Consider the following 26,403-nt stretch of genomic DNA (forward strand, 5'->3'; position numbering starts at 1 on the left):
AGAGTTCAGGCTCAAAGACAAATTTTAACAAATCAAAACATTTGATAAATTAAAGTGTTAGTACATGTCAGCATATTGTCCATAAAGCATTTTTGCTTTGAAACATAAATGACATGTGGAGAAGAGAACCTCTCCCAGGAATGAAATATGACATATATACTAATTTTACAACGTGAAGTAAACGATATAATGATATGTAGTAATATGAGTATTTCAGTGTAAAATAGTGAAACATGAAGCAAATATCTAAAGTTTTAGTGTTCACATGTTGTTGTACTGTGGATTAAAGTTATCAGAGAATTGAAACATCAGTAGTTTTAGTTTGATGTCCAGCTCAATGTTTCTCATCCTGTTTATATAAAAGTCTTAATGGGCTAAAAACTGTATCTGGTATTAAAATGTAAAAAGTGAATTTTAGTTAATCACATTATTTTGAGTGAAAACTCAGATGTTTTACATTTTCAGTGCAGCTGTGGAGTCAGATCAGTTCCTCTGCAGCTGAGGGAGGTTTTTGTACGACGTTATTTCACTGTGTGAACGGCCAGCTGTTACTCTGCTGACAGTAATAAACTCCTGCATCTTCAGCCTGAACTCTACTGATGGTCAGAGTGAAGTCAGTCCCAGATCCACTTCCACTGAAACGATCAGAAACTCCAGACTCACGGGTTGTAGCGTATCTAATCAGGAGTTTAGGAGCTTCTCCAGGTTTCTGAAGGTACCAGTGGAGGTAGCTGCCAACACTTGAACTGGTTTTACATCTGATGTTGACAGTCTGTCCTGGAACAACAGACTGAGATCCAGGAGACTGAGTCAGGGTGATTTGTCCTGATGAACCTGGAAAACATGAAAAAGAGGAGAAGGCTTATTGAGACCAGTGCAGCTTGGAGAAAGACGATCATCATCCAAACAGAAGAGGATCATTTCTTTAACATGGACAATAGATGGAAGAAGCTCAGTGCTGCTCGTGTCAGCGTTTCTCCATCAGAGCAGAACATCATTGTGGTGAACCTGGCTGCATCCTGAAACAAAGTTTTCAGAAGAGAGTCTCACCCTGAACCAGGAGCCCCAGGGTGGCCAGCAGTAGAGTCAGAGACATCATCATCATCATCATCATGGTGCTGCCGGCGTGTGGGTGGCTCTGAAAGGCCTGGACGGCCACTGATCAACACTGGCCTCTTAACGTCTGGAGCACAGAGGCAGGACACATATGCAAACACACAGAGTCAGTCAGCTGCAGCTGCCCTCACCATGGCAGCCTGCTTCCTCCTCACTGCTGCATATTCACATGTACAGGATCAAACAGTCTGGCAGTGAACTCGTCCACTTCTTTGTAGATTGATGTGAAAACAGCTGTGACATGTTTGTGTGTTTGTAAAGTGGAGATTTCACCAAGTGAAGCTGAGACATGAGTTTGCCAAAGTGAAATGATGCTTTGACTCTGAAGCCAGTGTGGATCATTTGTCCCAAAATGCTCAGAGGAATGGAAATTTGAACATCCACAGCTCAGTGACAACTGGGAAAGTCCATGTGCTGAGGATGATCATGTGATGGGACTGAAAGCTGCACACAGAACTTTTAGTCTCACTGAGCTTGTTTGATTTCTGAGTTAATAGTCAGAGAGAGTGTGTCCTCCCATTTGCTTTGGCAGGTTCAGTCTCTGCAGTAAGGCAAGTCAAGTTTATTTATATAGTACAGTTCATACACAGAGTGATTCAAAGTGCTTTACAGAAATAAACGACAAGTTAAAAGGACATAGGCAAAAGAAGAAACGGGAAATAGTAGAAAATGAACTGTATAATTACAGGAGACTGAGTTCAGATAAAACACTTTCAGTCGTCATATGCTGAGCTAAAAAGAAAAGCTTTTAGCTTGGACTTAAACATTGTCAGAGATGAGGCCTGTCTACTATCATCAGTAAGACTATTCCATATTTTAGGTGCATAAAACTGAAACGCTGCTTCTCCCTGTTTAGTCCTGACTCTGGGCACAAGCACAAGGCCTGTCCCTGATGTTCTCAGAGTCTGAGATGGTTCATCAACATGTCAGAGATGTACTGTGGTGCTGAGCCATGAAGAGACTTATATTCAAGCAGCACTTTTTTAAAGTCCATTCTCTGAGTGACAGGAAGCCAATGCAGAGATCTGAGATTAGGAGTAATGTGGTTGTACTTCCTGGTTCTAATCAGGACCAGAGCAGCAGCGTTCTGAATGCAGTGACTCAGTGAATCGACTGGTCCATATTCATCTGCTGTGAGTGAAATGTAAATCTGAGGGTCATCTGCATAGTTATGGTAGGACACATTATTGCTGTGTATTAACTGACCTAAAGGAAACATGTAAAGCTTGAACAAAAGGGGTCCCAAGATAGACTCCTGGGGGACCCCACATGTAAATTCCATTTGTTCTGAGACACAGTTACCAATTTCAATGAAATACTCCTGTTGTCAAGATATGACTTAAACCATTTAAGGGCAGTAGCAGAGATGCCAATCCAGTCCTCTAACCTTTTTAACAGGATCACATGGTCCATTGTGTCAAAAGCAGCGCTCAGATCCAACAGTACTAAGACAGAGACTCTGACAGCGTCGGTGTTCAGACGAATGTCATTTGTCACCAGATTCACTGTAAATATATGTTGATGTAGGGATATGAGTTGTATGTGCAGAGGCTGTTTGGGTCTTTGATCATGAAGGTTTCTGCTGCTGGTGACTTTATATTGGACTGGGAACAGTATGAAGCTGGGGGCAAAGGTCATGAGCAGGCATTTTCTCACTGACTGTCCCAGTTTGGCTCATCTTGATTCTTTGGCCAATCCCTTAAAACCATGGGATTATACTGGGATATGAAAGGATGGTGAGACGCTGTCATGGAGAAAGGAGTTTAAATTCCATCAACATCATTTTGGATCATTGGACCTGTTTTTGTTAAATGTTGATTTGAACTGTGTGTGTGTGTGTGTGTGTGTGTGTGTGTGTGTGTGTGTGTGTGTGTGTCCTCAGTGAACTGTATCAGTCTCTGCAGTAGTTTCCAGCTGCAGCAGTCAGTTCAGTTTCTGTTCAGTCTGACTGAGGGAGGTTTTTGTACGACCATTTTTCACTGTGTGAACACAACCTGACTGTTGATGCTGTGATAACTCTGACAGTAATAAACTGCTGCATCTTCAGCCTGGACTCCACTGATGGTCAGAGTGAAGTCGATTCCATTTCCTGCTCCACTTCCACTGAATCTGGATGAGATTCCTGACTCTCTGTTTGATGTTTGGTAGATCAGAAGTTTAGGCGCTTCTCCAGGTTTCTGTTGGTACCAGGAGAGGTAGTACTGTGGTCCAGTGTAGTGATATACTTTTGGACTGGCCTTACAGTCAATAGTGACAGTTTGACCAGGTTGCATGGATTTGGCTGCTGGCTGAGTCAAAACCACAGTTTGTCCAACAGACTCTGAGGAGAGAGAAGAAACACTGGACATGAGAAGCTGAGGTGAAACTCAGCGACACTGCAAATGATTTTCACATGACAGAAAAGAGATTTTCCTCACCCTGAGTGAAGCAGAGGAGAGTCCAGATGAGGACGGAGATCAGAGTCATGTTTTTGATGAGGAGGATTTCTGTGGCTTCTGTTGTCATGAAGGACAGCTGTCAGTCATCCAGTGTTCAACTCTCAGGACTATAAACTGTCCCAGAGCACTGGAGCATGGTGCTGCTGATGCAAAGTGGCTCTCTATGGAAATGTTCTGACTGAGGCCAACAGGGACTTGGATCACTCTGATCAGGCTGATTATTAAGGGATCAATCACTTTATCATATTATTGATTAGGAATGTGTTGATTTGTTTGGTGGATGTTTTCCCAAATATCTGTTTTGAATGAATGAATGATGGTGCAAGTGCAACATTTAGTTTCAATTCAAGACTTTAAAAATCTAATAAATATTCAACAAATGAGTAAAGGTGTGGAGATAATCTTCACCTTGTCAAGTTTTTTAAAGGTATAAAACTCATAAAATATAATGAAATGTTTTGTATTGATTCCCCATCACCATACTGTCTTCTTGATTACTCTCTTGGTTACTCCTCTTGGTTACTTCCTGCTTCTGAAGAGTGCAGACGCTTTTCTGCTTGCTCCTGCTTCTGCCAGCTTTACTTTGCTCTTATTCCTTTTAATTTCATTTATTTTTACCCACTGATTTTATAATACACTTTTTACCTCTTTTTTTTTTTTAACTGTATTTGGAATTTTAGTGAGGATTTTATTTTTATTTTTAACACTTAATCTGACCTATTGAGGGACTACAGCCATGGATTGTTTTCAACATAAATATTTCAACATGTCTGGAAAAGTAAACACATTGTGCCAAAACTGCCGGATATATCTTCAGGAAATCAATGTGTTACAAATGAAGATTCTTGCTCTGGAATCTGAAAGAGGACTTCACGACACGCTTCAGTTCAGACCCAGTGGTAAGAAGCCTATCAATAATAGGTGCTATGTTGACCAAAATTACTCTGAACCTGGACGATACAGTGTCTTTCCCAAAACTTTCAAGAATGGGAATTGATCAAAATGAAGCCACCTGGCATAAACTTGGTGCCAAGCCAAAGCGTCACAGAATTAGAAAGATGAATGGTGGCACCCCAGGACCACATGTAGCATCAACAAACATACAGCTCAGTAACAGGTTTCAGCCACTGTCTGAACTAAATCTTATTGAGCAAGAAATGTCTGCTGTGCCTGAAAACCAAAAAAGCAATAACTTTAAAAACAGGAGCCATGGAGCCAGTCAGAGAAACAGAGACAAAGAATCTGTGACAAATGTGAAGGACAGAGATATCCTTCTGCTTGGAGATGGTGCTATCAGTGACATAAACAACAGCAGAATTATTACATGCAGCTATCCAAGTGCCATGGTCACTGATAGAGCAGCTCTCCTCCCCCAGGTCATCTCAGAACACCATGGAGTCAAACAGCTGATCCTGCATGTGGGTGCCGTGGACACCAGAAAGGGAGAATCAGAGGTTTTAAAAGAGGACTTCTCTAAATTATTAGAGAAACTTGACAAACTGAAAATCCAGTCATTTGTCAGTGGACCTCTCCCAAACATCGACAGGAGGATTAATAAATTCAGTCGGCTGCTTGCATTGAACACATGGCTGTCCAAGGCCTGTGAGATAAGAGGAGTGCACTTCATTGATAATTTCAACCTGTTTTGGCAAAATGACAACCTGTTCAAGGGAAAGGGCCCATATCTGAGCAGGAGTGGAGTGAGACGGTTAACGGATAACCTCCTCCACTCTCTGAGACACCACACTGGGTCTGGATGGCCGTCTGAACAGCTAAAGGCTCCTCTGAGAGAAGAGAGGAGTGAAGTAAACACTCACACCACACCAGGAACGGACCCCTCATCAGCCAAGGATCCCCCCTCAACAGCACCTTCAATGGTGCCCCCTCCACTGCCCTGGGCCCCCCCAGCTGCATCCACATCCTCTGCAGACTCATCATTGACCATCCCATCCCCGGCTTCACCAATGGGATTTCCAAATCATTTGGAAACCTTGGTGAAATCAGGAATTAAAATGGTGCCTCTTACCCCTAACCTGGCAAGATCATGGGTATTATCATCAACGCCAGTGAATTCATCCCCCCAGCAAACACCACCCCCTTTGCCACCCAGGAGCATGACCTATGTCCCTCAATCAAATTAAACTCCACCATCTCGACCACCTCGGCCAACACCTACACCTGTCTTTCCTCAGAGCACCCCTGTCAGACCCCCCCCACCTGCTCCCGGACCAAAGATCCTGACTAGCATCAATGCTGCTATCAGCAACTAGGACACCCAGGGCCTCTGCTGTTCTAGGACTTATAGCCATAATAAACCACTTATCGACCTGAGGCCCAGGGAGAGAACACTCTCCCCTAGTGCTATAGCTCCAGTCAAAACACGCAGAGTGGCTAAAAGAGTGACAGTTAGACTGTCCAATCAGAGGAATCTAATTCAAATCTTTTGCAGACAGATAGTTTCAGGTCCTACTCAAACTAATTTCACACTTGCAGTGCTCAATGTATTTTTAGGGATAATATGGTTACCCACAGGCTGTTATTTGGGGAGTTCTTATCATTTGAGTATGTATCTTTTAAAATGGAGCAAAAATGATCTCTCTGTACTTTTTATTATCCTCTACAAACCTCCCCAATGCTGTCAAAATTTTATTGATGAATTTACTGAGATGCTTTCAGTTGTCCTCACAGAGTTTGATTGTTTGGTTATTACAGGTGATTTTAATGTTCACATGGATAAGGCCTGTGACAGATATGCCAAAGAACTTTCTGCTGTCTTTGAAACCTATGGCCTTAGCCAGCACGTTAGGGAGCCGACCCATACCAGAGGTCACACTCTGGACCTTGTCATTACTAAGGGTGTTAACGTTTCTAATATCACTGTGACTGATGTTGCTTTGTCTGATCATTTTTGTGTCTTTTTTGATTTGTCCATAATTCCCAAAGATGCAACTGGACCTACACTTGTTCAGAAAAGACACATAAATGATAACACCAGGAAACTGTTTACGGAGATGATTAGGTTTGAAAATACCACTTTCTCTCATGTTGAAGATTTGTTGAATTCATATACTTCTAGTGTACTAAATGTCATAGATGTGATTACTTCTGTTAAGGGTAAATTAATCAGGAACAGGCAAAAGCCACCGTGGAGAAATGATGACTCGGTCAGGGCACAGAAAAGGGAGTGCTGGAAGGCCGAACGAAGATGGGGTAAATCCAAGCTCCAGGTTCATTATGACATTTATAAGCAGATGTTGTGTGTGTTCATTGAAACTCTACGTAGAAAGAGAGAAATGTATTTTTCTGAAATCATCAACAACAGTAGTAACAACTCACGTGTCCTGTTTGCTACAGTGAGTAGGTTAACAAACCCTCCATCTCCATTGCCACTGGAACTAATTTCAACATCTAAATGTAATGAATTTGCATTTTTTAATGACAAGATTCAGGGTATTAAACAAACAATAAATTGCACAAGGCAGATACCAACTCTGCAGCCATCCAGGAAACACTTGGTAGAACTGAAACACTTTACACCAGTAAATGACATAACAGTTGAAGAGACCATCTCAAGTCTGAGCTCATCCACCTGTTGCCTTGATGTTTTACCCACTAAATTTCTGAAATCAGTACTAAGCAGTTTGTTACCACAACTCACTCAATTAGTTAATAACTCATTACAGTCTGGAACATTTCCAAGGGCCTTGAAAATTGCTGTCATCAAGCCTCTCCTGAAGAAGAGCAGTCTTGATGCCATGGTACTGAACAACTACCGGCCCATATCAAACCTGCAGTTTTTAGGCAAAATCATTGAAAAAGTTGTTTACCAACAACTTACTGACTTTCTCATGCTAAACAACTGCTTTGATGATTTTCAGTCAGGTTTTAGGCCCCATCACAGCACTGAAACTGCCCTCATCAAGGTGACAAATGACATTCGTCTGAACACTGATGCTGGCAGAGTCTCTGTCTTAGTACTGCTGGATCTAAGTGCTGCTTTTGACACAGTGGACCATGTGATCCTGTTACAAAGGCTAGAGGACTGGATAGGCATCTCTGCTACTGCCCTTAAATGGTTTAAATCCTATCTTGAAGACAGGAAGTATTTTGTTGAAGTTGGTAACTGTTGTGTAACTAAGTCTCTTCATGGCTCAGCACCACATTACATCTCTGACATGTTGATAAACCATCTCGAACTCTGAGACCATCAGGGACAGGCCTTCTGCTCGTGCCCAGAGTCAAGACTAAACAGGGAGAAGCAGCGTTTCAGTTCTATGCAGCTAAAACCTGGAATAGTCTTCCTGATGATGTTAGGCAAGCCTCATCTCTGGCAATGTTTAAGTCCAAGCTAAAAACCTTTCTTTTTAGTGTGGCATATGACATATGACAGTGTTTTATCCAAAGTGATTTATCTGCACTCAGTTTCTTTTAATATTAATTTTTAACTTTTTATTATTATTTCTTGCTTATGTATTTTTAACTTGTCTTTTATTTCTGTAAAGCACTTTGAATTACTCTGTGTATGAATTGTGCTATATAAATAAACTTGCCTTGCCTTGCCTTGATACAGATTTTGTAACTTTATGAAATATATGGGATATGATATTTTTAGGATCTACGGTCACAGATGAAGTGATGTTGTCTTGGCTTTTTAAGTGTTTTGAAATAAATGTGAAGCATTTGCACTTTAACTTCTTTTTTCAACATATTCATTCATTCATTGCTCTCATCAACACTTTAATCATTTTTCCCAGATAAGAATAATTTTTTCATTGTGTTAAATTTATTTTACATGAAAGTATTTGAAAGTTTATGTCCATTATAAGTTTCTGTGAAAAAAATCTTCAGAATGTTTCAGGAAACTTACAAATTGGAAATATAAACTCAAATATCATCAGCATATAGAGACACACAAAGAGTGAAAAACTACTTTCAGATAAAAATATCTTTACATGTGAACAGGGGCTGTCTGAAAGAACAAAAGATCTGACAAAAGACAATATTTGCTTTCCAAAATAAACCATTCATTCTAATCCAGATATCCAAAATCAGGATGTATCAACATCACAAGAACAATTACGTCACTTAATAATCATCTTAAGATCTCTATTTTTATTTCTGTGGAAACTTTACCTTCACACAGTTCAGTTACAGTGTCCTCCTGCGTGTTCACCATCCTGACTGTATCCAACAACAACGAACACTCCAGGATCAGAAAACACCACCTCCAAGATACTAGTCCTCCCCCACCTGAGCTCTCCCACCTCAGCACAGGACCTCAGCTCCTGACACCAACCTGCCCTCAGTCCACACTTTACTTTAGTCTGGCAGCAAATGTGGGACTTTGAAATCTGTAACATGCCTAAAGAAATACCACACTGGATTCTTGGTGTAGATGTGTATAAATCTGAGGAGCCTGTGATCTCACTGACGTATATATGGACAAACACAGCTGTGTATGTGTCCATGTATACATATAGCAATAATTTGGGGACTTCTTCAGGTTGTTGAGGTGGGAGGTGACTGTTTGAAGTTCAGGAGAAAAACTGTTGGAGACAAAGTGATCATAGTGTTTGTGTAGGTTTGTATTTCTACCTTATATCTACCTGTTTTTCAGACACCTATTTGAGGGTTAAGACTTGGTTGTAGGGTTAGGGTCTATGGTTATCATTATGCCTACGAGAGTCCTAATAAGGATAGAAATATGAGATGGTTTGTGTGTGTCTCTTCAGTGAACTGTACCAGTCTCTGCAGTAGTTTCCAGCTGCAGCAGTCAGTTCAGTTTCTGTTCGGTCGAACTGAAGGAGGTTTTTGTACGACCATTTTTCACTGTGTGAGCACACCCTGACTGTTTAACCAGTGATAACTCTCACAGTAATAAACTGCTGCATCTTCAACCTGGACTCCACTGATGGTCAGAGTGAAGTCAGAGTTTGATCCACTGCCTGTAAAACGAGCTGGGGTCTCTGATGCTCTCTCATGAGTTCTTGTAATGAGCAGCTTAGGACTTTCTCCATCTCTCTGTTGGTACCAGTGTAAATAGTGGTAACCGCTCGAAACATAAACATCCTGACTGGTCTTACATCTGATGGTGATGGAGCCTCCCAGAGCAGAGCTCACTGCTCCAGGCTGAGTCACTGTGACCTGGCCTCTGGACTCTGAGGACACAGAGACAAAAACATGAAGCAGCCTCATGGTTTTGTCGGCTTCATTTCACAGCGACGGATGTTCATAGAGGAGAGGAGTTGGATTCTCTGGACTTTACCTGTGAAACAGCAGGGGAAAGAATATTTCATAAATTTACAAGATCTTACTCAAATATTTAAATTGTCCCAAGTCATCCTGTGTGTCCAATGAGAATCATTCAACATGATTATATTTATACAGGAGTATGAATGTTTGAGGGGGTTTAAAACGTAATTCTATATCTAATGTTCACGTTGAATGAACAAATCTCACATTTATGATTCAGGTCTTTTGTGTTTCAGAAGAGAATTTTGTACATCATGGAAATGTAAACCTCACATGTCTGATAACAGATGATGTGTTTCTTTAAACCTCAGTAGTTTACAGGTTGAACTTTAACACATCAGAGAAACTAAGTGACTCGTTACCTGTTTATCTGTAGTACTGAAACCTGCCTGTTGCCATGGTTCAGTAGTGATGTCTGTCTGTTGCCATGGTTACTGAGCTCAGAGAGGGAAATGAAACACTGAAGACCAGTTTCATCCAAACTTCCAGTTTCTCTACAATTTGTTCTCTCCTCCTCAAGTGGGCCCCACCATGAAAGTGCTGGGCCCCTCCAGTTAAGAGCTGCAGCAGGGGAAGGCCACACTCATGTGCCTGGCCAACAAGGCCAACAAAGATTAGAGTTTCCATATAATAAAAATAATCTTCATCAAATCAGTTCTTTTATTTTTCATTAATATAAAAAACCTTTTTTTCAATTTAACAATAATCAAAAATATTTTCAGAATTTGAAATAAATAGTTCATCATCAGCATAGAAAGATATAAAACTGGAAATATGGACACTCTGCTTCTGTTGAAGAGTTCAGGCACAAAGACAAATTTTAACAAATCAAAACATTTGATAAATTAAAGTGTTAGCACATGTCAGCATATTGTCCATAAAGCATTTTTGCTTTGAAACATAAATGACATGTGGAGAAGAGAACCTCTCCCAGGAATGAAATATGACATATATACTAATTTTACAACGTGAAGTAAACGATATAATGATATGTAGTAATATGAGTATTTCAGTGTAAAATAGTGAAACATGAAGCAAATATCTAAAGTTTTAGTGTTCACATGTTGTTGTACTGTGGATTAAAATTATCAGAGAATTGAAACATCAGTAGTTTTAGTTTGATGTCCAGCTCAATGTTTCTCATCCTGTTGATATAAAAGTCTTAATGGGCTAAAAACTGTATCTGGTGTTAACATGTAAAAAGTGAATTTTAGTTAATCACATTATTTTGAGTGAAAACTCAGATGTTTTACATTTTCAGTGCAGCTGTGGAGTCAGATCAGTTCCTCTGCAGCTGAGGGTGGTTTTTGTTTCACTGTGTGAACGGGTAGTTGTAACCCTGCTGACAGTAATAAACTCCTGCATCTTCAGCCTGAACTCTACTGATGGTCAGAGTGAAGTCAGTCCCAGACTGACTCCCACTGAAACGATCAGAAACTCCAGAGTGACGGTTTGCAGCATAATAAATCAGGATTTTAGGAGCTTCACCAGGTTTCTGAAGGTACCAGTGCAAATCATTACTCACACCTGAACTGGCTTTACATCTGATGCTGACAGTCTGTCCTGGAACAACAGACTGAGCTCCAGGAGACGGAGTCAGGGTGATTTGTCCTGATGAACCTGGAAAACATGAAAAAGAGGAGAAGGCTTATTGAGACCAGTCCAGCTTGGAGAAAGGCGATCATCATCCAAACAGAAGAGGATCATGTCTTTAACATGGACAATAGATGGAAGAAGCTCAGTGCTGCTCGTGTCAGCGTTTCTCCATCAGAGCAGAACATCATTGTGGTGAACCTGGCTGCATCCTGAAGCAAAGTTTTCAGAAGAGAGTCTCACCCTGAACCAGGAGCTCCAGGGTGGCCAGCAGTAGAGTCAGAGACATCTTCATCATCATCATCATGGTGCTGCCGGCGTGTGGGTGGCTCTGAAAGGCCTGGACGGCCACTGATCAACACTGGCCTCTTAACGTCTGGAGCACAGAGGCAGGACACATATGCAAACACACAGAGTCAGTCAGCTGCAGCTGCCCTCACCATGGCAGCCTGCTTCCTCCTCACTGCTGCATATTCACATGTACAGGATCAAACAGTCTGGCAGTGAACTCGTCCACTTCTTTGTAGATTGATGTGAAAACAGCTGTGACATGTTTGTGTGTTTGTAAAGTGGAGATTTCACCAAGTGAAGCTGAGACATGAGTTTGCCAAAGTGAAATGATGCTTTGACTCTGAAGCCAGTGTGGATCATTTGTCCCAAAATGCTCAGAGGAATGGAAATTTGAACATCCACAGCTCAGTGACAACTGGGAAAGTCCATGTGCTGAGGATGATCATGTGATGGGACTGAAAGCTGCACACAGAACTTTTAGTCTCACTGAGCTTGTTTGATTTTTCTGCATAAAACTTCATAAAATTGAAACGCTGCTTCTCCCTGTTTAGTCCTGACTCTCGGCACGAGCAGAAGGCCTGTCCCTGATGTTCTCAGAGTCCGAGATGGTTCATATCATCAACATCTCAGAGATGTACTGTGGTGCTGAGCCATGAAGAGACCTATACACAAGCAGTGCTGTTTTAAAGTCCATTCTCTGAGTGACAGGAAGCCAGTGCAGAGATCTGAGATCAGGAGTAATGTGGTTGTACTTCCAGGTTCTGGTCTGAATGTACTGCAGCTGCCTTACAGCTGGTTTTGAGAGCCCCATGAGCAGTTACAGTAATCTAACCTGCTGGAGATAAATGCATGGATGACTCTCTCCAAGTCTGGTTTAGACACGATCCCCTTGATTCTGCCAATGTTTTTGAGATGATAAAATGGTGACGATGTAATTGATTTAATGTGGCTGTTAAAATTCAAGTCTGAGTCCATGATTACCCCTAGATTTCTGACCTGATTTTTAGATTTTAGAGAAAGAGACTCGAGGTGACTGCTGACAGTTTCTCTTTCATTCTGTGTCCCAAAGATGAATATTTCAGTCTTGTCACTGTTTATTTGAAGAAAGTTGTTTTGCATCCACACAGTGATCTGTTCAATGCAGTGACACAGTGAATCGACTGGTCCATATTCACCTGCTGTGAGTGAAATGTAAATCTGAGTGTCATCTGCATAGTTATGGTAGGACACATTATTGCTGCGTATTAACTGGCTTGAAGAAAACATGTAAAGATTGAACAAAAGGGGTCCCAAGATGGAACCCTGGGGGACTCCACATATGAACGCTATCTGGTCTGAGAGACAGTTACCAATTTCAATTAAGTATTTCCTGTCTTCAAGATAGGACTTAAACCATTTAAGGGCAGTACCAGAGATGCCAATCCACTCCTCTAACCTTTGTAACAGGATCACATGTTCCACTGTGTCAAAAGCAGCACTCAGATCCAACAGTACTAAGACAGAGACTCTGCCAGCATCTGCGTTCAGACGAATGTCATTTTTCACCAGATTCACTGTATATATATGTTGATGTAGGGATATGAGCTGTATGTGCAGAGGCTGTTTGGGTCTTTAATCATGAAGGTTTCTGCTGCTGGTGACTTTATATTGGACTGGGAACAGGACTTGAAACAGCTGGGATCCAATATGAGGCTGGGGGCAAAGGTCATGTGCAGGCATTTTCTCACTGACTGTCCCAGTTTGGCTCATCTTGATTCTTTGGCCAGTCCCTTAAAACCATGGGATTATACTGGGATATGAAAGGATGGTGAGACGCTGTCATGGAGAAAGGAGTTTAAATTCCATCAACATCATTTTGGATCATTAGACCCGTTTTTGTTAAATGTTGATATGAACTGTGTGTGTGTGTGTGTGTGTGTGTGTGTGTGTGTGTGTGTGTGTGTGTGTGTGTGTGTGTGACCTCAGTGAACTGTATCAGTCTCTGCAGTAGTTTCCAGCTGCAGCAGTTAGTTCAGTTTCTGTTCAGTCTGACTGAGGGAGGTTTTTGTACGACCATTTTTCACTGTGTGAACACGTGTTGACTGTTGATGTAGTGATAACTCTGACAGTAATAAACTGCTGCATCTTCAGCCTGGACTCCACTGATGGTCAGAGTGAAGTCGATTCCATTTCCTGCTCCACTTCCACTGAATCTGGATGAGATTCCTGACTGTCTGTCTGATGTTCTGTAGATCAGAAGTTTAGGAGCTTCTCCAGGTTTCTGTTGGTACCAGGAGAGGTAGTACTGTGGTCCAGAGTACTGTGCTACTTTTGGACTGGCCTTACAGTCAATAGTGACAGTTTGACCAGGCTGCAGGGATTTGGCTGCTGGCTGCGTCAAAACCACATTTTGTCCAACAGACTCTGAGGAGAGAGAAGAAACACTGGACATGAGAAGCTGAGGTGAAACTCAGCGACACTCCAAATGATTTTCACATGACAGAAAAGAGATTTTCCTCACCCTGAGTGAAGCAGAGGAGAGTCCAGATGAGGATGGAGATCAGAGTCATGTTTTTGATGAGGAGGATTTCTGTGGCTTCTGTTGTCATGAAGGACAGCTGTCAGTCATCCAGTGTTCAACTCTCAGGACTATAAACTGTCCCAGAGCACTGGAGCATGGTGCTGCTGATGCAAAGTGGCTCTCTATGGAAATGTTCTGACTGAGTCCAACAGGGACTTGGATCACTCTGATCAGGCTGATTATTAATGGACCAATCACTTTATCACAGTATTGATTAGAAATGTGTCATATTGATGTTTATGTTGATTTGTTTTGTGAATTTTTTTCAGAAATGTTTGTTTCAAATGTTTTGAATGATTTAACGTCTAAAACGTTTAGTTTGAATTTGAGACATTAAAAATCTACTAAATATTCAACAAATGAATTAATTTGGGTGTTTTCTGGAGCTCAGTTTTAGTTCATGTTTATAACAGCAGCTGTGTTTTACAGACTGTTTTTGTTGACTGTTTGTTTCAGACTCAGAGAGCCGTGTCTCTGCACTGAGAGGTTTTTGTACGACGCCTCAGTCACTTTGTGTCACTGTGGTACACGTTCGGTGGAGGAACCAGACTGGATGTTGGAAGTAAGTTCAACTTTTTGATGCATTTCATTAATTCATTAACTATATTTTGCTTTTAGTGCAAGTTCTTCTCTAGAATCTGAAATATGTGATTTGGCGTCTTCATCAATAATTTTTGGTCCAAACTTTTGACACTGAACAGAAAAGATAAAACAGCAAAGACACATTTATATTTGAAATGAAAAAGTTGAATTTACACAGAAATATTTTGCCAATAATCCATTTTTAGAGCAGAAAAACACGATGACTTGTAGTTGTTGTAGTTCAGTCGGACAGTCAGAGCCGTGTCTCTGCACTGAGAGGTTTTTGTACGACTCCTCAGTCACTTTGTGTCACTGTGGAGGACTTTTGGTGGAGGAACCAGACTGGATGTTGGAAGTAAGTTTCTGATCAAATATTAAATATTGGAGCTTAAGTTAAGGTTTTCATTTCTGTGTCTGAACATTTGTAGCAGATAAATTTCCAGTGGGCTGATTCAAATCACTGGAAAATCTGAATTTTAAAATATTTTCATCCCCTTTTATTTTGAAAACCAAAGAGATTTACTGAACTTTCCATTTTCTAGTTCAGATGTAAAATCTGAAAAACACCAATTGTCCTTTAAATGTTTTTCCAAGTTTGGTCTTTAATTGTCTGTTTTGAAGTGTTCTGACTTGGAGCTAAAACACTGATAACTGAGATGAAAATATCTGACTATTTCAAATGTCTTTAAATCTCAGTGGGAATGAATTTTGACATTTTTCTGAGGCTGTTTGTTTTTTAAAATCAGATTTTTGGACGCTGATTATTTGTGTCTGATCACGTCTATAAAAGTTTCTGATAATCGTTTGCACTTTTTATAATTTGACAGTTAAAATATCACGTCTTTGAACCAAACCATCAAAACTGTAAACGGATTTAAACTGTAGTTTGTTTCTTCCATTAAAGAGTTGAAATGAAAAATCAGAGACATGCAGCTGTTGAATAGTAGAATCAGTCTGTTTGCAGTGTGGCCTGATATATTTCAGGTCATATGAGGACGGTCTCTGTGCTGATGTGCATGAGAGGTTTGTTAAAGGGAAGTGAGACAATGTGTGAGTCAGTGACTGGTGGAGCAGAAAAACCATCTGACACAAAGTCCTTAAAGGAGAAAATCCACTCTGACACAGGAAAGGTGTCCAGGTGTGTGCTGTTTGATTGACAGCTGTGTGGTACCTGTGCTCTAAGCCGATCGGTGTCTCCTAGGTGATGCCCGTCCCACCCTGACGGTGTTGGGCCCCTCCAGCCAGGAGCTGCAGCAGGGGAAGGCCACGCTCATGTGCCTGGCCAACAAGGGCTTCCCCTCAGACTGGAGTCTGGCCTGGAAGGTGGACGGCAGAAGCAGCAGCGGGGAGGAGAGCAGGAGCCCCGGGGTGCTGGGGAACGACGGCCGCTACAGCTGGAGCAGCACCCTGAGGCTCCCTGCAGACCAGTGGGGGAAGGTGGGCTCTGTGACCTGTGAGGCCACCCAGGGCTCCCAGAGTCCGGTCACAGAGACACTGAGGAGAGACCAGTGTTCCCAGTCCTGACCTGACTCACTGGGACTCTGATACTGGTTTTACTCTGATTCTGGTTTTACTCTGTAACTGACTCTCATTCTGTAGTTGACATGTTTCAGTAGAAAGATTCACCAAATTATCTCAGTGTTTCTGTATATTTTCTGTGTATTGCAGTTTCCATATAATAAAAATAATCTTCATCAAATCAGTTCTTTTATTTTTCATTATTACAAAAACCTTTTCTTTTATTTAACAATAATCAAAAATATTTTCAGAATTTTAAATAAATAGTACATCATCAGCATAGAAAGATATAAAACTGGAAATATGGACACTCTGCTTCTGTTGAAGAGTTCAGGCACAAAGACAAGTTTTAACAAATCACAACATTTGATAAATTAAAGTGTTAGTACATGTCAGCATATTGTCCATAAAGCATTTTTGCTTTGAAACATAAATGACATGTGGAGAAGAGAACCTCTCCCAGGAATGAAATATGACATATATACTAATTTTACAACGTGAAGTAAACGATATAATGATATGTAGTAATATGAGTATTTCAGTGTAAAATAGTGAAACATGAAGCAAATATCTAAAGTTTTAGTGTTCACATGTTGTTGTACTGTGGATTAAAGTTATCAGAGTTGAAACATCAGTAGTTTTAGTTTGATGTCCAGCTCAATGTTTCTCATCCTGTTGATATAAAAGTCTTAATGGGCTAAAAACTGTATCTGGTGTTAAAATGTAAAAAGTGAATTTTAGTTAATCACATTATTTTGAGTGAAAACTCAGATGTTTTCCATTTTCAGTGCAGCTGTGGAGTCAGATCAGTTCCTCTGCAGCTGAGGGAGGTTTTTGTACGACGTTTTTTCACTGTGTGAACGGGTAGCTGTTACCCTGCTGACAGTAATAAACTCCTGCATCTTCAGCCTGAACTCTACTGATGGTCAGAGTGAAATCAGTCCCCGACTGACTCCCACTGAAACGATCAGAAACTCCAGAGTGACGGTTTGTAGCGTATCTAATCAGGAGTTTAGGAGCTTCACCAGGTTTCTGAAGGTACCAGTGCAAATCATTACTCACACCTGAACTGGCTTTACATCTGATGTTGACAGTCTGTCCTGGAACAACAGACTGAGATCCAGGAGACTGAGTCAGGGTGATTTGTCCTGATGAACCTGGAAAACATGAAAAAGAGGAGAAGGCTTATTGAGACCAGTCCAGCTTGGAGAAAGGCGATCATCATGCAAACAGAAGAGGATCATGTCTTTAACATGGACAATAGATGGAAGAAGCTCAGTGCTGCTCGTGTCAGCGTTTCTCCATCAGAGCAGAACATCATTGTGGTGAACCTGGCTGCATCCTGAAGCAAAGTTTTCAGAAGAGAGTCTCACCCTGAACCAGGAGCTCCAGGGTGGCCAGCAGTAGAGTCAGAGACATCTTCATCATCATCATCATGGTGCTGCCGGCGTGTGGGTGGCTCTGAAAGGCCTGGACGGCCACTGATCAACACTGGCCTCTTAACGTCTGGAGCACAGAGGCAGGACACATATGCAAACACACAGAGTCAGTCAGCTGCAGCTGCCCTCACCATGGCAGCCTGCTTCCTCCTCACTGCTGCATATTCACATGTACAGGATCAAACAGTCTGGCAGTCAGTTCAGTTTCTGTTCAGTCTGACTGAGGGAGGTTTTTGTACGACCATTTTTCACTGTGTGAACACATCCTGACTGTTGATCTCATGATAACTCTGACAGTAATAAACTGCTGCATCTTCAGCCTGGACTCCACTGATGGTCAGAGTGAAGTCGATTCCATTTCCTGCTCCACTTCCACTGAATCTGGATGAGATTCCTGACTGTCTGTTTGATGTTAGGTAGATCAGAAGTTTAGGAGCTTCTCCAGGTTTCTGTTGGTACCAGGAGAGGTAGTACTGTGGTCCAGAGTACTGATGTACTGGCCTTACAGTCAATAGTGACAGTTTGACCAGGTCGCAGGGATTTGGCTGCTGGATGAGTGTTGTGGCAAAACAATCGTTGTAGGATGAGCAATAAAGAGAGTGCAGACCGACTGTCTTTTATGAATATATTTCTTGCAAGAATTGAGCAAACATTGAACACAATTGATCAGAGTCTTCCCATGTTGTTCCCCATCTGCTCAGCCCCTACTAGGCTGAGGCCGCTGCTTATACAGATATGCAAAGTAAATGCAAATAATCGTTCGCTTAATCAGATAATTAAGTCTGTACTTCCCTATTGTTCTACAAAGTTATTCCTAATAAGACTATATTCTAGAACTCTATATTCTCATTGGACAGTTAAACCTCCATCCTGGGCGTGCTCTGTTATACTTGTCCCTTCCCCACACCTTGTGTCCTAAGGAACCTTTCTCCCAGATACTCTTCACCAACATCCTTGAGAACCCTGTGTCCCTTAGTGTCAGACTATACTATGTCAGGAAGAACATAAACATCAGACATGATTATGAAAAACACATGAGCCTTAGTAACTCTGTGAATCAACCTGTAAATGAAAACCTGTGAAACCTGAAAACCCAAACCTGGGTCAAGAATACAGTAAGAAACAATAAAAATCATAATTAGTAAGAATGATCAATTCATTTTTCCATTACAATGAGTCACAACCACATTTTGTCCAACAGACTCTGAGGAGAGAGAAGAAACACTGGACTCTGAAAATCTCTTTCTATTTTTTTTTCCTTCCATATATGTTTTCTAGTTTTCTCTAACTGTGATTGTGTCAAAGTTTCCAACTAATAAAGATCAGATCATCAAATCAGCTCATTTTCCCTGTGTGTTATTTATTGATTAGGTTATTTAACCCCCTCCTTGAACCACCACCTTATCGTGGTGGAGGGGTTTGAGTGCCCGTATGATCCTAGGAGCTATGTTGTCCGGGGCTATATGCCCCTGGCAGGGTCTCCCAAGGCAAACAGGTCCTAGGTGACGGACCAGACTAAGAGCAGTTCACTGACCTCTTATGAAGCGAAAACCGAGGACTGTGACGTCGCCCTGCATGGCGAAGCCGGGGCCCCACCCTGGAGCCAGGCCTGGGGTTGGGGCCCGTTGGCGAGCGCTTGGTGACTGGGTCTCCCCCCATGGGGCCCAGCCGGGCAAAGAGCAACGTGGGGCCGCCCTTCTGTGGACCCACCACCCGCAGGAGGATCCATAAGGGGCCGGTGCCTAGTGGATTGGGCAGTGGTCGAGGGCGGGGACCTCGGCGACCCGATCCCTGGATGCTGAAACTGGATCTAGGGACATGGAATGTCACCTCACTGGGGGGGAAGGAGCCTGAGCTTGTGCGGGAGGTCGAGCGGTACCGACTAGAGAGATTCGGGCTCACCTCCACGCACAGCATGGGCTCTGGAACCCAGCTCCTTGAGAGGGGCTGGACTCTCTTCTACTCTGGAGTTGCTCGCGGTGAGAGGCGGCGAGCTGATGTGGGCTTGCTCATAGCTCCCCAGCTTAGCTGCCACGTGTTGGAGTTTTCCCCCCCAGAGTGAAAGGGTGGTTTCACTGCACCTTCGGGTCGGGGAAAGGCTTCTCACTGTTGTTTCGGCCTATGGTCTGTTGGGAATGTTTGGCCGAACCCGCTGTCAGAGGGGTCTTTAACTCACACCTCCGAGAGAGCTTTTACCAGATCCCGGGGGAGGCTGGGGACATTGAGTCCGAATGGACCATGTTTTCCATGTTTTCCATGTTTTCGCGGCAGCTAGGAGCTGTGGCCATAAGGTTTCGGGTGCCTGTCGTGGCAGCAATCCCCGAACTCGGTGGTGGACACCGGAGGTAAGGGATGCCGTCAAGCTAAAGAAGGAGTCCTACCGAGCTTGGTTGGCTTGTGGGACGCCCGAAGCAGCTGACGGCTACCGTCGGGCCAAGCGTGCTGCAGCCCAGGCGGTGACGGTGTCAAAAACTCGGGTATGGCAGGAGTTTGGTGAGGCCATGGTGAAGGACTATCTGTCAGCCCAGGGGGCCTTTGCTGAGGGCTATCCGGTCTCTGTACAAACGGAGCAGGAGCTTGGTTCGCATTGCCGGTAGTAAGTCAGACCTGTTCCCAGTGCACGTTGGACTCCGGCAGGGCTGCCCTTTGTCACCGGTTCTGTTCATTACTTTTATGGACAGAATTTCTAGGCGCAGCCAGGGGCCGGAGGGAGTTCAGTTCAGGGACCACACGATTTCATCTCTGCTTTTTGCAGATGATGTTGTCCTGTTGGCTCCATCGAGCCAGGATCTCCAACGTGCGCTGGGGCGGTTTGCAACCGAGTGTGAAGCGGCTGGGATGAGAATCAGCACCTCCAAGTCCGAGGCCATGGTACTCAACCGGAAAAAGGTGGCTTGCCATCTCCAGGCCAGGGGAGAGATCCTGCCTCAGGTGGAGGAGTTTAAGTATCTCAGGGTCTTGTTCACGAGTGAGGGAAGGATGGAGCGCGAGATTGACAGACGGATCGGGGCATCGGCAGCAGTAATGAGGTCGGTGTACTGGTCCGTTGTGGTGAAGAAGGAGCTAAGCCAGAAGGCGAAGCTCTCGATTTACCGGTCAATCTACGTTCCTACCCTCACCTATGGTCATGAGCTCTGGGTCATGACCGAAAGGACAAGACCGCGGATACAAGCGGCTGAAATGAGCTTCCTCCTCAGGGTGGCCGGACGCTCCCTTAGAGATAGGGTGAGGAGCTCGGTCACCCGGGAGGAGCTCGGAGTAGAGCCGCTGCGCCTCCACATCGAGAGGAGTCAGTTGAGGTGGCTCGGGCATCTGTTTCGGATGCCTCCTGGGTGCCTCCCTGGGGAGGTGTTCCGGGCATGTCCCACCAGGAGGAGGCCCCGGGGTAGACCCAGGACACGCTGGAGGGACTGGGAACGCCTCGGTGTCCCCCTGGAAGAGCAGGAGGAAGTGTCCAGGGAGAAGGAAGTCTGAGTATCCCTGATTCGGCTACTGCCCCCGCGACCCGACCCCGGATAAGCGGAAGAAGATGGATGGATGGTTATTTTAACATTAACACACAGTTCTACAATTACACTGACAATGTTTACAGATAAAAATTGTGATCTGATTTAAAAAAAAAAAAAGAAACCGACTGCTGTATGTGTGGATAGAATCATTACTTTGTCAAGTTATTTAAAGATATAAAAATCAGAGCTGACAACAGACACTGATGGTCTTCTCTAACCCAGGTCAAAAACCGCCTTATTTTGTATTCTTTCACACCCATGAGTCCCTGAACGCACCACTACATCGACGTGGCATGGCTGAGAGTCATGTGACTCGGCCAGCCAATCGCCTTCGTTGCAGCTGGTATTGCAAACTGTTTCCGGTTCTCCCTTCAATAGCGCGAGGGGAAAGCTACGGGAGAACTGCAACAGGTATGTACGCAAACAAACAAACAAACAAACAAACAAAGGCTTGTTTTCTCTTTGGTTCAGTGTTAAATTCACTGTAAACTTAAACCTGCTATTCTATGCTCTTAGCAACCAACTACCGCCGCTGTAGGAGCCGTTCGGTGCCTGTTTATCAACTGGAATTGGTGAGTCTGTTTGTGTCATTGGTGTTAGCATGTTGCTACTAGCATCAGTGTTAGCATGTTGCTACTAGCATTAGTGTCAGTATCAGAATTAGCATTACTGTTAGCATCAGTGTTAGTATCAGAATTAGCATTACTGTTAGCATCAGTGTTAGCACCTGTATTAGCATTACCTTTAGCATCAGGATTACCATCAGTGTGTTCCTACTGACGACAATAATTTTAGATCATTGGACCTGTTTTTGTTAAATGTTGATTTGAACAGTGAACTGTATCAGTCTCTGCAGTACTTTCCAGCTGCAGCAGTTTTTTTAGTTTCTGTTCAATCTGACTCAAGGAGGTTTTTGTACGACCATTTTTCACTGTGCACAGTGACACAAAGTGACTGAGGCGTCGTACAAAAACCTCTCAGTGCAGAGACACGGCTTTCTGAGTCTGAAACAAAGTCAACAAAAACAGTCTGTAAAACACAGCTGCTGTTATAAACATGAACTAAAACTGAGCTCCAGAAAACACCCAAATTAATTCATCTGTTAAATCATTCAAAACATTTGAAACAAACATTTCTGAAAAAAATTCACAAAACAAATCCACACAAACATCAGTATGACACATTTATAATCATTACTGTGATAAAGTGATTGATCCATGAATAATCAGCCTGATCAGAGTGATCCAAGTCCCTGTTGGACTCAGTCAGAACATTTCCATAGAGAGCCACTTTGCATCAGCAGCACCATGCTCCAGTGCTCTGGGACAGTTTATAGTCCTGAGAGTTGAACACTGGATGACTGACAGCTGTCCTTCATGACAACAGAAGCCCCAGAAATCCTCCTCATCAAAAACATGACTCTGATCTCCGTCCTCATCTGGACTCTCCTCTGCTGCTGCTTCACAGGTAAAGTCCAGAGAATTCAACTCCTCTCCTCTATGAACGTCTGTCGCTGTGAAGCCGACAAAACCTTGAGGCTGCTTTATGTTTTTGTCTCTGTGTCCTCAGAATCCAGAGGCCGGGTCACAGTGACTCAGCCAGGAGCAGTGAGCTCTGCTCTGGGAGGCACCGTCACCATCAGCTGTAAGACCAGTCAGAATGTGGATAATTCAAATCGTCTATCCTGGTACCAACAGAGAGATGGAGAAAGTCCTAAGCTGCTCATTTATGCAGCTAGAAGGCGAGCATCAGGGACTCCAGGTCGTTTTACAGGCCGTGGATCAAACTCTGACTTCACTCTGACCATCATTAGAGTCCAGGTTGAAGATGAAGCAGTTTATTACTGTCAGAGTAATCAAAACATCAACAATAAGGGGGTGTTCACATTCGGTGCAGGAACCAGACTGGAGGTTCAAAGTAAGTTCAACTGTTTGATGCAGGTGTGTGCTGTTTGATTGACAGCTGTGTGCTACTTGTTCTCTAAGCTGATTGGTGTCTCCTAGGGGGAGCAGCACCCTGAGGCTCCCTGCAGACCAGTGGAGGAAGGTGGGCTCTGTGACCTGTGAGGCCACCCAGGGCTCCCAGTGTCCGGTCAGAGACACTGAGGAGTGACCAGTGATCCCAGTCCTAACCTGATTCACTGGGACACTGATTCTGGTTTTACTCTGAAAGTCTCTTTCTATTTTTTTTCTTCCTTCCAGATATGTTTGCTAGTCTTCTCTAACGGTGATTGTGTCAAAGTTTCCAGACTAATAAAGATCAGATCATCAAATCAGTTCTGTTTCCCTGTGTGTTATTTATTGATTAGGTTATTTTAACATTAACACACAGTTCTACAATTATACTGACAGTGTTTACAGATAAAAATTGTGATCTGTAGTAAAGAAAGAAAACGACTGCTGTATGTGGTATGTGTGGATAGAATCATCACTTTGTCAAGTTATTTAAAGATATAAAAATCAGAATACAGAATGGATGTTTGTGCATTGATTCAACATCACAATAGTGTGTGATAAAGATTTTATGCTGTATTCAAAGTTATGGGATGTATGATAGTATGTCCAGTGACAGATGGACTGATGTAGTTTCAGGTTTTTCTGTTTTATTTATTAGCAGAGTCCAAATAAATTCAAACATTTGCACTTTGACCTTTTATTTTCAACACATTCATTCTTTGTCCTCATCAACACTTTAACACTGTGTATTACCACATGAGAATAATGAAGTGATTTTGTTGTTTCATTGACTTTGTCTATTTAAAAAGTTTATTTCTTCATTAATTTCCCCAAGAAAAGAATCTGCAGAACCTCTGACAGAACGTAGAGATTGGAAATATAAAGTTAAATATCATCAGCATATAGAGACACAGATCAGTGAGAAACTCCTTTCAAAAAAAGACATTTTTACATGTGAGCAGAGTCTGAAAGAGCTGACAACAGACACTATGATGGTCTTCCTTTTCAAAATAAAAGCATTATATGTTTAATCCAGACATCCAAACTCTGAATCAACATCATGACAAAAAATTAAATTAAAACTTTTTTTTTGCTGTTTGGAGGAGAAACACCTCATTCTATTGAACATCGAACCAACAGAAAAATACACACAACAATACAAATCTGTGCTTTGTTAATAATGTTGGATGTACTACATTTACTCATCTGAAAACTGCAGCAGATCTGTTGTTACTAACACTTGAATGAATAGATTAAAAACAAAGAACAGGTTGACACAGTCTATAGTTCAGTAATGGCTCAAATATTTGATGTATACATGAAATAATTTCCTGTTGACTGATTGTCTTTAATATAATGTAGTTAAATAATAAATAAGTCACTTGCTGACTGTAGTGTCCTTTCGTGTTCTTTGGGAACATGTTTTCCTGAACAGTCCTGATGTGAGGAGCAGATCTGATGTTTTTACTGAGCCCGTCTGCATTTTGAGAAACATTCACTGTGCAGCCCTGGAGGGAAAAACTCGGGATTAAAACAGTTTAGTTTATAAAACGGGGGCAATTCAGACCTTTTACTTAGGGAACACAACTGCAAGTACTTTGGTCAGTGCAGTTAATAATCCAGGTCATAAATCCTATTAGCTGGGTGGGTACCTCACCTGGAACAACACCTGTAGATAAATGCGCAACTTCTATTGGTCATCGACCTGTCAGTCAGCCAGGTCGGGCTGTGATTGGCTGCGGAGATGAGGGGCGGGAGAGAAAACAAACCCAGAGCCACCGGAGGCCAAACGATTGAGGAGGACCAGAGTTTTGGAGGTGGGGAAGCGTTTGAGGAGAGACAGGAGTCACAGCAGATCCAAGTGATAGCGAGTTGTTGTCTTTTCTGGTCCGTAGTCTGACGTTTGGAGCCGCTGTGCGTGTCGGGCCGCCGTCAGGCAGCGTTAGCCGCTAAGCTAGCGGCGCTAACAAGCTAAGTGTTAGCTGCAGGTGGCTAGTTGGGGATATTGGCGCCCTCGGCTGGCAGAACCGGGTCAGCGGGGTCCGACGTGGAGCCGCTCGGACCGGGCGCCTGGACTTTGGACCGAGGCGGGATGCGGGGTCAGACGGACCGCCGGGGCCGAGTGGGTCCTCTGCCGTGGATTCCAGGTTCCGCTGCTGTTTCTCCTCCAGTTTTCCAGCTCCAGTGTCGAAGAGGAACAGAACCGTAAGTGGCTGTTTCTTCCCTTTGACTGTGTGTGAGTGAAGATAATATGGGCCAAACCCCAGCCGAGCTCCAACCGGACTGCACCGGTTCTGTGATTTGGGTCGTGTGGGCCCGTTGTGTCTGGAGCATCATCCGGTTCCTGATGGTGAATATTTCCAATCAGGCTGAGAGGCCTTCAGCTGCACTCGCTCATTATTTGGCCTTTGGGTCTAAGGTGGAAGTTGGAAATAAAACTGTGGGCTTTATCTTTGTGTTTGGTTCTGGTACTGGTTCTCAGGGACCTCATTTCCAATTAGGGAGGCCGCTGTTTGTTTTAAGCCCTTTTTAAAGAGGCCAGTGCGTTAATTTTGGTGTGTTGTATAATTTTCCTGTTTCCGTTTAATATCAAATTGCTTTGTTTTGCTAAACACCATGTGGGGCCAGTCACTGAGATAAATAGGTGCAATAGTGAATCAGCCTGTTGGTTCTAATCAAACATTTAAACAGAGACTTTCTTTTCTTTGTTCTAGGTTGAGCTCGTGACTGTTAGGAGATACAAACTTGTTGCTTATCTCCGGCTGCAGCCCCGAGCCCGCTCAGAACACTTTAATTTATATCTGGAGGTGGTTACATGGGTTCCAGGCACCGTCTCACTTTACACAACAGGGGAAAGTTGAAACATAGGTTAACTTCAAAGTTCATACAGAGTTCACATCCATATCTTTACATGTCTTGGTGATTTGCACAGAAAAACAGAGAACATCCTTGACTGTGATATGCCTGGTTGCACCCTTTACATAAATCTATCTGCAAAATGACAATTCTCATAACACAGTTAGCAATTTACAATGCCCTTATTCTAACATTTCCCTCCTGTTTGTCATTTTCACCATAGTATCAGAGTTTTCCATCTTCCTTGTAGGATTTTCTGGAAACTCGTCATTATGACTAAACAAGATTTGGAGA

General features: G+C 42.9%; 7 gene segments (V, D, J or C); 2 read left to right on the forward strand and 5 right to left on the reverse strand.

The window, feature by feature from the left end:
- Positions 1-526: 526 nt before the first annotated feature.
- LOC113126663 (immunoglobulin kappa variable 6D-21-like) lies at positions 527-1,102 on the reverse strand. The segment is given in 2 exon segments: positions 527-834; positions 1,051-1,102. Coding segments are annotated over 2 exon segments (360 nt in total).
- Positions 1,103-2,997: 1,895 nt separating this feature from the next.
- LOC117152699 (Ig kappa chain V region K-25-like) lies at positions 2,998-3,582 on the reverse strand. The segment is given in 2 exon segments: positions 2,998-3,456; positions 3,509-3,582. Coding segments are annotated over 2 exon segments (438 nt in total).
- A 7,396-nt stretch (positions 3,583-10,978) lies between these two features.
- LOC113126664 (immunoglobulin kappa variable 6D-21-like) lies at positions 10,979-17,775 on the reverse strand. The segment is given in 3 exon segments: positions 10,979-11,092; positions 17,164-17,507; positions 17,724-17,775. Coding segments are annotated over 2 exon segments (360 nt in total).
- Positions 11,083-11,697, reverse strand: LOC113126658 (immunoglobulin kappa variable 6D-21-like). The segment is given in 2 exon segments: positions 11,083-11,426; positions 11,643-11,697. Coding segments are annotated over 2 exon segments (363 nt in total).
- LOC113126653 (immunoglobulin kappa variable 3-11-like) lies at positions 13,762-14,253 on the reverse strand (the record flags this gene model as incomplete). The annotated part of the segment is given in 2 exon segments: positions 13,762-14,093; positions 14,191-14,253. Coding segments are annotated over 2 exon segments (381 nt in total), but the record flags the coding sequence as incomplete, so codon positions are not given.
- LOC113126341 (Ig kappa-b4 chain C region-like) lies at positions 14,758-16,531 on the forward strand (the record flags this gene model as incomplete). The annotated part of the segment is given in 2 exon segments: positions 14,758-14,812; positions 16,034-16,531. Coding segments are annotated over 2 exon segments (378 nt in total), but the record flags the coding sequence as incomplete, so codon positions are not given.
- A 3,679-nt stretch (positions 17,776-21,454) lies between the features above and the next one.
- LOC113126634 (Ig kappa chain V region 3315-like) lies at positions 21,455-23,570 on the forward strand. The segment is given in 5 exon segments: positions 21,455-21,709; positions 21,815-21,870; positions 22,685-22,765; positions 22,868-23,215; positions 23,284-23,570. Coding segments are annotated over 3 exon segments (435 nt in total).
- The last annotated feature ends 2,833 nt before the right edge of the window (positions 23,571-26,403 follow it).

Source organism: Mastacembelus armatus, chromosome 11, assembly GCF_900324485.2.
Source record: "Mastacembelus armatus chromosome 11, fMasArm1.2, whole genome shotgun sequence".
Classification (NCBI taxonomy): domain Eukaryota; kingdom Metazoa; phylum Chordata; class Actinopteri; order Synbranchiformes; family Mastacembelidae; genus Mastacembelus; species Mastacembelus armatus.